The sequence below is a fragment of the Papio anubis genome, chromosome 1 (genome assembly GCF_008728515.1).
Source record: "Papio anubis isolate 15944 chromosome 1, Panubis1.0, whole genome shotgun sequence".
In the NCBI taxonomy this organism is placed as follows: Eukaryota; Metazoa; Chordata; class Mammalia; order Primates; family Cercopithecidae; genus Papio; species Papio anubis.
In genome coordinates, this window is record NC_044976.1 from 118,305,761 (window position 1) to 118,320,690 (window position 14,930).

Sequence of the window (14,930 nt, forward strand, 5' to 3'; positions counted from 1 at the left end):
CCTGACCTCGTGATCCGCCCGTCTTGGCCTCCCAAAGTGCTGGGATTACAGGCTTGAGCCACCGCGCCCGGCCGCCAACAACAATTTTAAAATGTGCCTGCCTCAGAACAAGGCAGTTTATTTTAGAATGTAACCATAGCTTCTTGTACAACACCTTATTCAGCAAGCACAACTGTATTTTAAAGGAATGTTATTTGTTAAAAGACAACATATTTAGGATACAATATCTAACTCCAACCACAATATTATCATCATGTTTCCCTTACTTCACAAAATACACACATACATTCATCATATGAATAAACATATATAAGGGTGAGAGAGCTACTCTTAACCCAGAAACAGGTTCTGCAACACCCATAGATCCAACCTGTCTTTGTGCAACAATGAGTCCGTCTTGGCAAGATGTTTGGCTGATGTATTCAAATAACCCAGAGTTCTGCTGGCTGCCAGTATCCTGCAGAAGGAACTGACTCGGAGACCAGAAACTGCCCTAGGCAAGCCTCCAGGGAAAGGTGCTTCAGTTCAATGGGAAGAAAAACCTGGCCGCTCACTGCCGGGCCAGAAGACCCAGGGTACCATGGCTGGAGCGACACAGCTGGCTGGAAATGCAAGAGGGGCAAGGGACACTAAGGTGAACCCCCAAAAGCTTGTTCAGTCATATCTAGTAAAGGCCAAACTATTGGGGAGCTAGTAGAACAGGGTTTTGCCAAGACAAGTACAAAAGGGTGAGGGAGATATTAGTATGATTAATCAATGCCACCTGAGGCAGCAACTCTGGGTGTGTCCACACCACACTTCAGTCACTGCCTGGCTATGACGAGAAGTTCCTTCAGTCACTGTCACTGAGAACTGTATCTTCTGAAGAAATTTCCACCGTAACTTGTCCTAGATCAGGCTTGGCATCCGGGACTAAGAACACAGCACTCTCTCTTGCCACAAACCCACTAACAGACATAATAGACACCACAACATGTGCCAAATTTATATTTACACCCTCACCAGACAAAGGGGTTTTTGTCTTTTCCCCAAGCCAAGTTCTAATACTTCTAAATTACAACACAGAAAGAGGAAAATGGCAGACAGCTCACAACAGCAGACAAGCCCAGCAAGGGTGAGCTGGAGGTCGCCTTGCCCTGGTGGTATTAAGACCTGAAGTTTACCCCCAAGACCCTATAGCTCCGAGTCACCCTGACTGCAGGAAACTGCTTTCAGAGAACATAGATAAATGATGAAATAGCTGTATTTCATATTCCTAATTGTGTGCTTATCTGTCTTGTCTCCATGATGATGTCAGCTCCTTGGGGGCAGGACCATATTTTCTACTTGGTCAATGATTCCCACACATCTAGAAGAGTAGAATACCCTGTACTTGCTACCACATGATGCCAAGGGAAACACACAAATTAAGTGTGACAACACACCACAATGCTCCCCCAATATACCACTAAGACAGCAGAGCTACAAAGACAGTAAATCTTAGAGCCAAGGGCTAGTGATCCTACCAGTGAATTACTTAGAAATCTATATATTTACATACACAAATACAATAATTCCTTTGCTTTTCTTACTCCAAGCTATGGCTTTATCATCCCCCTTTCTTGGCTTTACTCTCCTTTTTAAGGCCACAATGTATGTTCTGCCATACAGATAATATTCCTCTCAAAAAGGAGAGAGAAGAGAAAAAAACAGATCTACAGCAAACCTCCTACCACTACCAGTGATGCAGTTTGTCCTGTCTCAAGCCTATGAGCATATCCTTTCAGATCTGAAGCCACTTCCTTCTTCCTATCAAGGACAGTAATATCAAGTGTCTTTGTGAGAGGGGCAATCCTGTGCCCCTTCTTGCAGATTGTTTTGTTCTGCTCAAGAGGCCCTAGATTCCTCCTTTATTTTTTCTTATTCCATTTGCTGCAGCAGCCCAGACACCCCAAAAGCAGGACTGCCAGAAATGAGTGACCTTTATATCTCTTCACCCTAACACATCTGAGGGAAACTGCTGACACCAAATATGTGTTCATGAGCTAATGAAGCAGAAATCCTCAAAGGAAGCACTATTTGCAACAGCTGAGGACAGAATTCTTTAGTGGACACCAAAAAGGCTGTGGAACTCCTATGAATTCTGTCATCTCAGGTAACATTCTAATGGAGGAATAAGAAATAAGGAGGCTTCCAACAAAGCCATACAACACTAACAGAAGTCTGAAAACACTGGATTTCACAAATTTATTTTGAGAGAAAACAAACAACTTTACTAACCTTGTACCATAGCAGCTTCCTTCTCTGTACTAAGCGAGGCCAGCAAGTAGGAGGCATTTCCAAGGGGGAAAAATGACCACAGGATCCAGTCAAAGCAACCTGTCTCTAATACGCTCAAAAAACAAACAAAAAAAACCAAACACCTTGATTTCCCAGATTCACGCTGCAATGATTCTAAAACTTTCCTAATGTAAGAATCACCTGGCTATTTCTTAAACATACAAATTCCCAGATGTCATCCCAGATGCACTGAATCAGAATCTCCATGAGAACACCTGAGCTATTCTTATCATAAGAGAGGTTAGGGAAACACTGCGTGATAAACGTTATTCTCCCACCAGTGCCCACCTGTGCAGAGAGATATGAAACAAGTAGGGCTAAGATGCTTTACCTGAGCAATCACCCAAGATGGGGTCATCTTCATGCTCCTCACTGGGTTTGACTCCTTTTATGGAGAGCTGGATGTCAGTTCAGTGAAGTGTACAAATAAGCACCTCTTTGGGTCCCTATCACCCACACAGGTCTCAGGACTCCGAGACAAATTTCTGAGTAGATGTCAATGAGGACAAGTCATGAGGAGACAGATTACAGCTGAATATAAGATCTTTCTAAGAATTAGAGCTGGCCAAAGATGGAATAAACTGCTGAGGCAGAGCTGTCTACCAAAAGAGATGTTCAAGAAGAGAGAAAGTATGGTACTTCTTGACCAGAATGTTGTAAACATCAGATCCAGCATGGGATGGACAGAAAGACTAGATGAATTTTAAAGTTCCTGCCAATGCATAAGTCAACAAAGAGGAAAATTTCAGCCACTCCTTAATTAATTAAAACAGATAGCATAAAAGTCTGTGGGTAGGGTCAGCTTTCAACTGATCCTATCCCTTCAAAGGAAAAAGGAACATAGAAACACACTCCAACTCACTATCAGCCTCTCCCGTAGAATGTTCTAAAGGTGGGAAAGCAGGAGTCACAGATGCTGTGACTAAGACCTGCTGCTCAGTTGACTCTGAATTTGGGGCACATGCCAGACAAGTTCTGTAGCACAGAGAAGAAATGTATGTAGCACAGTCCTGGCCCTTAAGGAGCAAAATCTTGTGGCAGAGACAACTCAACACCATGTGATTCTCTCAAATATTTATTCATCATATTTCACCTTTAGTTTTTGTCAGTAGGGTGTTCAGGGGACTCTCTTGGTGGGGGAAAAAAAGCAAATATACTTTACTAAATGTACATATTCTCAGTCCAGTATAAGTTTGCAATATCCCACTCAATGAAAATAATCTCAAAAAAAATTATCAAAACAAACACAAACCTAGTTAACTCTAATTTTTAAAATAGTATTCCAAAAATGACTAGTACCCAAAATGATGAAATTACAAAAAGGTGTGGCTATTCTGGACAAAATAATAGAAATTGCTGGCCTAGTAATATAGTAATACAGGAAGCAGTGGAAGCAAATTTGAGTGAGAGGCAGGGGGTGGATGGCAGTGCCTTTGAAGTGAGATTCCAAAGTCAAAGTGACCTTTATAAATTGCAGAAGTGATCAGAAAAAGAGAGAAAGAAACCCCACACACAAAGAAATTCAAAATTACAAGTTTAAATGAAACATCTGGTGAAGGGAAAAATTTGGTTTTTCCCCAAATGTAAGGTAAGCATGACTCTTGCAAATACTATTTTTAAAATATCTAGGAGTACCACAGTTGTCCAAAATAAGAAAATGGCTAAAAGGAATTGTCCGACTGAACAAATATTTATTGTGTGCCTATTAGATGCCAAGGCATCATGCCAGGTACAGCTGTAGGGGTGTGGGCATTAGAATAAACACATAAATGAAAAGACACGATTCCTTCCTCATGTACACATTAACAATAAGCACTTGAGGATGTTATAAGAGTTTTTGTGTACATAAGCTCATTTGTACATGAGATAGAAGCAGTGTGGACAGTCAATGAGGCACTGGACACCAGAAGACAGAATTCTAGTCTCAACTCTAATTGGCTCTGTGACCACGAACAATGTACATTAGAAAATGAAGTACCAAAACAGTGGCTCTCCTACAAGGTCACCAAACCAATTAATAACAGACCTGGAAAAGAATTCTGGTCTTCTGGCTCCTAGTTCAGTGATCTGTCCAAAATACTATGCATATGGTAGACTGACAAAGAAAGAAAAGAAGACCTTTTGGTTTCAAGTCATTAGCAGAGAAAGTGGGGAAAACAAAAACAGGAAAATCAGGAAAGGGTAGAAGGAAAATTAATAGTTCAGATTTAGGCATTCTGACTGAGACATCAAGAAAGGAAGCATGTGGCCAGGCGCGGTGGCTCAAGCCTGTAATCCCAGCACTTTAGGAGGCCGAGATGGGCGGATCACGAGGTCAGGAGATCGAGACCATCCTGGCGAACACGGTGAAACTCCGTCTCTACTAAAAATACAAAAAACTAGCTGGGCGAGGTGGCGGGCGCCTGTAGTCCCAGCTACTCTGGAGGCTGAGGCAGGAGAATGGCGTAACCCCGGGAGGCGGAGCTTGCAGTGAGCTGAGATCTGGACGCTGCACTCCAGCCTGGGCGACAGAGCGAGACTACGTCTCAAAAAAAAAAAAAAAAAAAAGAAAGGAAGCATGTAACTATGGACTGTGACCACAATATAAAGAAAATGGTGTCAAATTTCTTATTATATGCTTATTCAAATCATGCCTTGCAGTTTTTTACTTTAAAATCATTGCAGACATATAGATAAAGGGTTAAAAAATGACATATATGAATGACACAAGAAAAAAGAGATAACAGAAGAAAAGGGAAAAGGAGAGGTGGAGAATTTATAATATCATGCAAATATATGAAGCCCTTCCAAAGAGTCAATGCAGACACATTGCACCCAGATAAACAGAAGAAAGACATTATGTTCTATAGCTCTTATGTTAGCAATTTTAAAATTCCTTCAGTCAGAAGCATTAAACACTGGAATGACTAAGGTCACATTCATTACGGAAATTTCTTAAATTTAGAAAGACCTCATACACACACCTGAAGGTAAAAAAAAAAAAAAAAAAAAAATTACTGAATCAGTGGGTTGCAACCAAGTTACTTGTCAAAATCACCTGTAAACCTTGAAAAAATATGGATTCTCAAACTTACCTTATCAGAATCCCTGGGTGCTGAGTCCAAGATTCATCCCAACAGATTTTGATGTAGCCAGGACACAGAGCTTTTTTCTACCACAATGGAAGAGGTAGGGAGGAGGATCACTAGGAATGGCATCACAGAGTGGGAACCAGATCAATGCAAATGTTGTGGGTAAAATAGAATTTCTGTGGGTGTGATATTTTTAAAATGTATTGTAAGGCTGCTCTGAAGCATCCAAGCATATCCCACTGAATTTAAACATTCTTTAAAGGTCCTGAAGTCAGCAACTACAATACCGGTGAACCAAAAGTTGCTCCTCTATGCCATAGAAGCCTACAGGAAAGGCAGTAGGGTGAGAATGGAGCAGAGAGATCCCAAGAAGTTATGGGTAAATATCTTTTAAATCTAAACATTCAGAAAAATAAGAAAGACTAGGAATAATCACTCTCCTCCCCCTACCACCAAACCAAAAAAAGGAATAATAATAATGTAAAAAGAACAAGAAAGTGAAAGGAAAAAGTTTTAGGTTAAAATTCATCTCCATCTGAAAGAAAATTACTCCGATTTTGTTTAAGCAAGAGAAGAATTCAGCTGAGAAATGATCTAGCAGGCAGCAAAATCACGGAGTCACTTCCCATTGCAAAGCAAAAGAAAACAAGGAGCAAGAGGGTGGTCCTGGATAGCTGTTTAGACAATCAGACACAGGGGCTGACATCTCCTTGCCTTAGAAACTCCGTGATGTTTAAATTAACAATTGGCCACAAGCCAAACACAGGAACACTCAAAAGTTTAGAAGGGTGTGCTGTAATTGGTACCTTAGCAAAACACAACAATAAATTAAGAGGATTCAAGAAGCCTTCACTGTAGACTCTAAGAAGATTTAAGATTTGTACCAAGAAACAGGCTTCTAAATCTCTTCTATTGCATTAGTTTAGCATCTAAAGAACACCTGTCTAAAAATCAAAACATCCAAATCCTATCCTTTGAGTCAACTTGACTAACACTCAACTTGACTACCTAAACGCTAGCTAATGATCACAGCACCTCAGCACAGCAGAAGTGGAGGGCATAGTTTTATGCACTGAGATCCTAGAATGAAAAAAGCCCTATGTGTCAGAGTAATCCTATTTCTGACATCAGTCAGATTATTTAATACTTAATTTTGCAAATCACTTTACAATCATATGTATTATTCTCTACAACTCTCTAAAGCCGGTTATTCCTTTAGTCCTGCTTCATAGGTGAGGAGACTACATATCATGAAGATTAAGTTATTCATCAAAACAAATTAAAGGCAGACCAAGGATTATGACCCTCAGACTGTCTCATTGATTATACTCATCTCTATCCTAAAGCTACACTTAAAGCTTTCACTCAAAGAAACAGGAAAAGCAAAAACACCATCATATGCTCTTTATTAAATGTTTCAGAAACAACAGCTCTGCTTCATCATTACAAAGCCTCCTGGTCCACTTCTGAAATTCTTAGTGACCTAGACGTGTACGAAATTTGAACTTTCCAAGAAGTATCTAGTTGGTGCTGAACAACCCACTACTGTTTTCAGGTGATAAATAACCTTGTTCTCTTTATAAACATCTGCGATTGACATGTCGACTGCCTGTTAACAATGAACAAAGACCATATTTTTCTGAAGCTCATCATCTTCCTAACCTTTTATCTGAAAAAAGATGTAGTTCACGTACTAGTTTTTTGGTGAAGGTAAAAATCTTTGTTCAGATTAGGCTCAGAAAAAGAAGGGGCTCCTTACCGTTCAACAAAAATGCACAAAACACCATCCCACTGGGAGCATCAATCTCAGAAAGAGTAAAACACAGCCTCGGCCCTGAAAGGACTTTATGAACACCTTTAGAGTGTCATCCGTTTAATATACATTATTTTAATTCATCCTATTAGCTGGATAATTTCATCCCTATTTTATTGGTGAGTTCATACAGCAGAGCTGGATTTGAATCCAGGATTACAAAGCAGGGCTCCAAAGCCCAAGTTACTTCCACTATAGAGTCTGAAGAAATGAATAATCTAAAAGTGTGGGTGGGATGGGGAAGACACGATTTGATTCCCTTTCCTCGGTCCAACCGTGTTAGAAACATCCAACCATAAAGAAGCTTTCTAAGGAAGCCCTTTGAATTAACGTATCCACTTTTCCTCACCCGCCCGTGCCCCACCCCCAGCCATGCCAAAGGAGCAGCAAATGCTGCTGCCAGGTTGGAGGAATTGGTGATCGTCACACCACATTCCTGCGTCTGGACACAGCCTGAAAGAGCAGCAGAGCTCCGCGCCTCGGAAAGAATAACAGCAGTTGAGATTTTTAAATCATGTGCCTCAGCATGCAGCCACACCAGTTGCCCTACTTCTCCTGCCTCCACCTTTCAAAGACACGAGCAGTACACCCGGCTCCTCCGGACTTTCGGTGGGATCGGAGTGTCAAAACTCAGGCGCGCCGCAAAACTCAGTCCCCATCCAAACCAAGCCCACACACCCGGCCCGTGTGCCGCCCCCCGGCAAAGCTGAGGCTGGCTGCGAAGGTGCAGGCCGTTTGGCTTGGCGGCCCTGCCCCCGCTCTCCACGCCAGAATCTGGCATTCCTTCGCTCAGCCCCTCCGAGGCCCGCCGTCGGCTCTCGCTCGACCCCAGGAAACGCGGAACCTGAAGGGCAAAACTGCCCACCTCTCCGCACCCTGACACTAGGAAAAGGGAGTTTCTGAGACTTGCTGCCGGCCTCCCTCCGGCCGAGGAGGCGTGTGAGGGGTCCCGAGCCGCGGGGAGCAGAGGCGGCGGGGAACCCCGGGGGTTGGCGGGGGCGCCACGGGAGGGGCCCTCGGCGATGTCCAAACTTTCGGGAACCCAGCGAGTGGCCTCGCTCTGCGCCGACGGCCGAACCTGGCCTTCCCACACAGAGGAGGACCGAGGGGGAGAAGGGTCGCCCTAGGTGGCGGCCCCGGACGCCGCGGACAGCGCCCCTCAGCCCGATACTCACCACGCGCGGGGGCCGCGCGGCACAACCAGAGCGCCAGCAGCGCCCACAGCAGAGCGGGGCGCAGGGCGGGCATCTTCTTGGTCGCCTCCTCCTCCGCCGCCGCCGCCTGGGCAGATCCACATGGGGAGGGGGTCCCAACAGAGGAGCCCCACTCTCTCCTCCCCACCTCCTGCTTCAAAGGCTCAGGCCCTGGCGCTACGCTCCGAAGTCCCCGCGCCCCGAGTCCGCCTCTCCTCCGCCGCCGCCTCAGCCGCCGCCCGAAGTTTGGCTGAAACTTTCTCGAGTGTGCAGCGAAGCAGCCTCGTGTGTCCTTCCGCCTCAGCCGCCTCCTCCCACCGCAAGCCCCGCCCCACTGTCGCCGCGGCCTCGGCCCCGCCGTCTTGGGCACCCAGGGGTTTCCCGCAGGAAGAAGCGCCGGCCCGAGCTCCGCGCGGAGGGATCTACTACGAGTCATCGGTGCCGGCCGCATCCTTCTCCAGCCGCCCCGGGGGCCGCAGCGCCTTCACTCGATCAGGGCTGCAGTGCCTCGCTGGCCGGGTCCGTGCCGAAGGGGCGTTGGGGCGGAGGGGAGTGGGGTAGGGCTCTGAACTTCAAGCACTGGAGTTTGCCGGGATCGTGAACTTGCAGGGAGAGGCGGCCCTCATCCAGTGAGGTCTGTATCGCCCCCAACACCCACACATCCACACACTGCTTTGCTAGCTAGAGGAATGCGCTGGAGTAGGACCAGTGCTGTCAAAGAAGAAAAGGGGGCCAAGGCGCCAAAGTCCATTAAAAAGGAATAGAGCCATCATGGAGTGGTGCTGCCCCATTCATTCATTCATTTGTTCATCCGTGTAGCAAGTATTTCTTAAGTGCCTTACTTTGCGTAGCTGTGTGTTTGGCAGTGGAATGATACCAAAGATGCACAAGCAACTTTGAGGACCAAGACTTTGCCGCTGTGGGCTGGAGGATTCAGGGAAGGCTTTCACATAGGAGCTGGGATGAAAGCAGGATCTTGAAAGGTCAGTAAAATTTGTATAAGACGAGACCAGCTAAGCTAAGGATATTCATTCTAACACTGTAATAGCAAAACCTTGAAAACAACATAAATATCCACTCTCAGAGGAATGGATGAATGATGTATGGTACATTTATAAAATGAAATGCAACACACTAACTGAAAAGACTATATTTATGTCAATAGGGGTAAAGCTTAAAAACCAGATGATAGTGACAAAACTAATCGCAGAGGGAGACAAAGTATACCATTTATGCATATTGTTTTCAAAACAATACTACACATTATCTGTGGATGCATGTATATAGATATAGATATTAAGAGACTATAACCAGAATAGTAGTTACTTGCAGGGCAGGAGAGTAGGGGGTGTGATCAAGCCTGGGTACAAATGGGCTACTAAGAAAAGAGCTAAAAGTAAGAACAACAGCAATAGTTGTATGGACATATCATTCCAGGAAAGAGCCCTCATGAAAGCAAAGGTACAGTCAAAAGAGTAAGTAAACGAGTTCTGGCTCTGTTAGCAGTGAGAGGAGTCAAGGAGGGAAAGGGGATTGGAACCAAATTATGCAGCCTTGAATGGCAAGCTGAAAGGGTGGGGAGGCAGCTACCTCTTAGGTCACAGAAAACTATTGAAAGTTTTTAAACAGAGTTGAGACTGATGGAAAGGAAGATTGCTCTGATAATCCTGTACAAAATTGATTGTTGGGAGCAAGAGGTGAACTGGAGCCCCAGGACCAGTCAAGAGTTAGTGAAACAGTCCAGGCACAAATTTAAGAAGACCTGAACTAATGAGGTAGATTTCAGAAGGAATGGATCTGAGACAATGTTAAAGAAAAAGAAAAAAAAAAGTGGGGAAGTGACTAATTGGATGTGGGAGTTTACAATCCTGTTGGGATGGGAAATCCTACCCTGACTCCTATAGGGTAAAATTCAAACTTCTAAAAATGGTACATACAAGGCCTTTTCGTCATTGGGCCCCATCTCCTGTCCTCCCTGCCCCTGTTGTGAACTTCACACAATAACAGTATTGACTAACTTGAGATTCCCCCAAACATATCTTGCTGTTGCTGTCCCAGTACCTTCTGTTCCTTTGGCTTGGAATGACTCCTGTAGTCCCCTTCCCTCCTCCTCGTAATGAACTTCGAATCATAATTCATCCTTCAGTCCAAAGAAGGCTTTGCCGACATCGCAATAAATTCCTACCCCTAACAGACAGTCCCTCCACTGTCTTCCACTGCCACTTCTTTATCTTACACCGATATTTATTTTTCACACAGGACACTTTGTATTTCTGTGTTCTCAACTACATTTTGAGGTCCTCATGGGCAAGGACCACAGCCTATTCATCCCCAGTGTCTATCACATAATAGATGTTGAACTAGAATGTAAAACAACACTAAGCAAGTGCAAATCAGTATGGGCATAGACCTATGAAGTTCCAAAACTGTATGTTAGCAGGCACTTACGGTAAGCAAGTACTGTTAGTGAAAGTGGTCACATTGGAATACTAGAAACTCTTTTCAAAAATAGCGTAGTCAAAACATTTTTGGAATTTCTGTTGTGCAAATATGTTCAGAGAAAGATAACACTATTTTTCAGTTGTTTACCCACAGTGTTACCAGTTTCATCTTCCTCTTTACTCACTAAAGATAATTCATAGTGACTTGGCTGCATACAAATTTTAAAAATCACTTGCAAAGATAAGTTTTGTCACTATTAAAATATATTCAGAAGAATATAAGATAGTTATCCCCAAAGAGCAACTCTAGAAGTGACTGTAGCTATGACAACATTATTAAAATAAATGTGCAGGCCAGGTGTGGTGGCTCATGTCGTAATCCCAGCACTTTGGCAGGCAGATACCTGAGGTCAGGAGTTCGAGACCAGCGTGGCCAACATGGTGAAACCCCATCTCTACTAAAAATACAAAAAAATGAGCCGGGCATGGTGGTGGGCACCTGTAATCCCAACTACTCGGGAGACTGAGGCAGGAGAATTGCTTGAACCCAGGAGGCAGAAGTTGCAGTGAGCTAAGATCGTGCCACTGTACTCCAGCCTGGGCAACAAGAGCAAAACTCTGTCTCAAAAAAAAGAAAAAAAATAGGTATGCAGTTTCTCAAAGTAACCGTTTTAAAGAAAGCAGCTATTATGTTCACATATAACTTTTGTTAAATGTGTTACAATATGAAACTTACTGCATACATTCTGGTAAGGACAAGAGAAGTAAAGAGTAAATAGTATGAATGGAAGTAAGGGAAAAATATGACTGAAGACATGTTTTAAAGATAAGTTTTAATGATAGAAAAATATGAATAAGGGCTACCAATTGTTTTAGTTTTAATCAAAACTAAAAATGTACATCTATATCTTTACTAATTTAAACTTACATGAAACTGCCTTCCAAAATAAATGCAGAATTGGGCACTTATTTGTTCTCATGTCTGTCCTCTCAGAGCCAATAAGCTGTAAAAAACTCGCACAGGCAGGGGCTCTGTCTTATTTTCTGTTTCGCCCCAGTTTCTATCATGTAAGTGCTCAATAATATACGTTTTACATAAATGCTGAATGAGGAACATATATATCTATATAAACTGGGGAGCTATGCAAGACTGGAAGAATGTCTTACTGTGTTGGAGAAGTTGAAGAAGAGATTCTGGGGTAGCTATGACGCACAGATTGAGCTACACCACGAATCTCTCCATGTAACCCAGGAACCCAAGGATATGTGATGAGATGTTTGTGGAAGCAGGAATTAAAAGGAAGATTTCTTTTAATAATGCCTTGCAGTTGTGCAGTGATTTAGACGTTCCAGAAACACTTTTAAGTATATTATCTCATTTGATCCTCAAAACAATCGTGGGAAATAGGCACCCCAGTCATTATTATCCCCATTTCGCAGATGAAGAAACTGAGATAGAGCTTTAAGTATCTTGCCCAAGGTTAAATAAGTAATTAGTGAGCTGAGACAAACCCCCCACTATTTCTGTCCTCTTACTCAGTCTCACTCCACCGCCCCTTTGTGCAACAGTGTGAAGCACATCCAAGATGATATTTAGCATGGGGACCTCTGCATAGAGGGACACCAGCTTCCTGTCACTTCCATGTTAGTACAGAACAAGCTGACCCACTGTAACTGGGAAACATAAACAAGTGAATACATTCTTTTAATTTAAAATATTTTTCAGAGCCTGTTCTCTACAAAGCACATACTAGGCTCTGCTGCAATGCAGAAATAAATAAAACCCAGCCCCTGTTCTTTGGAGATCACAGAGCATTGAGGGAAGCCAACATACAAATAACATAACTAAAACAGAGATAAAGCACAGGGATATGGGAAAGTAGAGCGCATGGGATTAATTTTGAGTCCACTTTCATCTCATCCAGGCCCTAGCCTGAAAGATATGAACTGTGGTGGCCTACACAGCTGGACTGTAAACCATGTGACAAGAGTCATTTCTTACCCCTTATTGATGTTTGTAAACTCCACAGTAGTTGGTTCTTTGCCTTGCATAGAGTATGTGCTCAATAAAGACCTACTTTCTGAAAGGTTCACAAAGTTCAGCCAAACACAGGACAAGTTCTAGAAGGCAAGAAGTTAACCTCAGGATTCAAACTAGCTCTGAGAATTAAGAACCAGCCAGACCCTTCCACTGATCCTACACCCAATTAATTACCTCTGCTCTAATTAAGGGAATCAGTAATATAAGTAATTGTAATATGGGCGATATAGTTTGCCTGTGTCCCCACCCAATATCTTATTTTGAATTATAATCTCCATGTGTCAAGGGAGAGACCAGGTGGAGGTAATTGAATCATGGGGGCGGTTTCTCCCATGCTGTTCTCCTGATAATGAGTGAGTTCATGAGATCTGATGGTTTTATGTATTTGGTAGTTCCTCCTGCATTCATTTTCCTTCATGCCGCCTTGTGAAGAAGGTACCTTGCCTCCCCTTTGCCTTCTGCCGTGGTTGTAAGTTTCCTGAGGCCTTCCCAGTCATGCTAAACTGTGAGTCAGTTAACCTGTTTCCTTTATAAATTGCCCAGTCTTGGGCAGTTCTTTACAGCACTGTGAAGACACATTAATACAATGGGCTTCTTGACCTAGTTTTGCCCCTTTATGAAAGTGATTATCTCAATTTGATTGATGTTAAGGAAGGACACAGTGGCTCATGCCTGTAATCCCAACACTTTGGAAGTCCGAGGCAGAAGGATTGCTCGAGCCCAGGAGTTTAAGACCAGCCTGGGCAACAAAGTGAGACCCTGTCTCTACAAAAAATCCAAAAACTAACTGGGCATGGTGATGCATGTCTCTAGTCCCAGCTACTCGGGAGGCTGACTGATCCCAGGAGGTTGAGGCTACAGCGAACCATGTTACCACTACTGCGTTTCAGCTTGGGGGACAGAGCAGGACCCTGTCAAAAAAACTTACCTAGAAATTTCACATCTTCTGCTATGCATGAGATAAGCAGGAAAATTCATATAGGAATGCCCACTGTATCACTACCTTAAAATCTTCTTTTAATTCTTTTAAGCATTTTATGCTAGGAGGTATTACACTTCAACTCCTAAGTAGGTGTGCACTTTTTGCGTATGATGTATGAAAGGGTTGACCTGTATGCACCAAGATGTCTCCCCAATTTTACAGTATCATAAATTCACAACTGTGTAATTATCAAACCACAATATTATTGGATGAGTCTCAGTGCTTTAGTCACTAAAATGGTTATGCAATTTTGAATATTTATTCACGTTGTTCTCAGGGACTGTTGAATTGTTTTTACTCACATTCTTATATTCTTCCTTCATGATTAGCCAAGACATTCTTGACAGCAAGATTCAGGCACACAGAAAGTTTCTACCTTAAAATATGGAAAATCTTCATACCATCTAGGTGCACATTATATCTAAGTCCCCCGAAGAAGAAGAAGGAAACTTTTCTTATTAAGTGGAATTCAAAATGGTTAACTAAGTATGAGAGTAGGGGCATCAAAAGTAAGGAAGAGAAATCCCATTACAAGAAGTAGTATGCACAGGCCAGGCACAATGACTCACACTTGTAATCCCAGCATTTTGGGAGGCCAAGACGGGAGAATCGCTTGAGCCCAGGAGTTCAAGACCAGCCTGGGCAACATGTTGAAACCCTGACTCTACAAAAAAATACAAAAATTAGCTGGGCATGGTGGTGCACACCTATGGTCCCAGCTACTTAGGAGGCTGAGGTGGATGAATCACCTGTGCCCATGAAGTCAAGACTGCAGTGAACCATGATCACACCACTCCACCACTCCAGTCTGGGTGACAAAGTGAGGCCCTGTCTCAAAAAAAAAAAAAAAAAAGAAAGAAAAGAAATCTCCTTCTAGGTAAGTAATTCATCAGGAGATAATTAATGGCTGGCAACAGGTATTTATAATGGAAGCATACATGGCCTTAACGATAGGGTTTGCTTCTGAAAACACTCTAATTAAAAAGGGAAAGAGTAATTTTATAGAAAGTACAAATCAGTGGTGTGTATGTCTACTAGTGTGTGCAAAGAGACAGAGGTGGTAATTGCTG

The 14,930-nt window shown here is 43.1% G+C and overlaps 1 protein-coding gene across 6 annotated transcripts in view; it reads right to left on the reverse strand.

Moving 5' to 3' along the window:
- Nucleotides 1-14,930, reverse strand: part of NOTCH2 (notch receptor 2) — a 189,906-nt gene that overhangs the window by 150,275 nt on the left and 24,701 nt on the right. The window contains exon 1 of one of the 6 annotated variants that reach the window (XR_004178395.1): nt 8,379-10,965. The exons of 1 other annotated variant lie outside the window; for it this stretch is intronic. Coding sequence is in view for 4 of the 5 variants with exons in the window: in XM_021922897.2 (XP_021778589.1) it covers nt 8,379-8,847 (469 nt within the window). In the remaining variant the exon portion in view is untranslated. Of the gene's footprint in view, nt 1-8,378; nt 10,975-14,930 lie in introns of those variants that run through there. 4 more of the 6 variants (XM_021922897.2, XM_031655583.1, XM_031655585.1 and 1 more) reach the window with 4 other exon arrangements.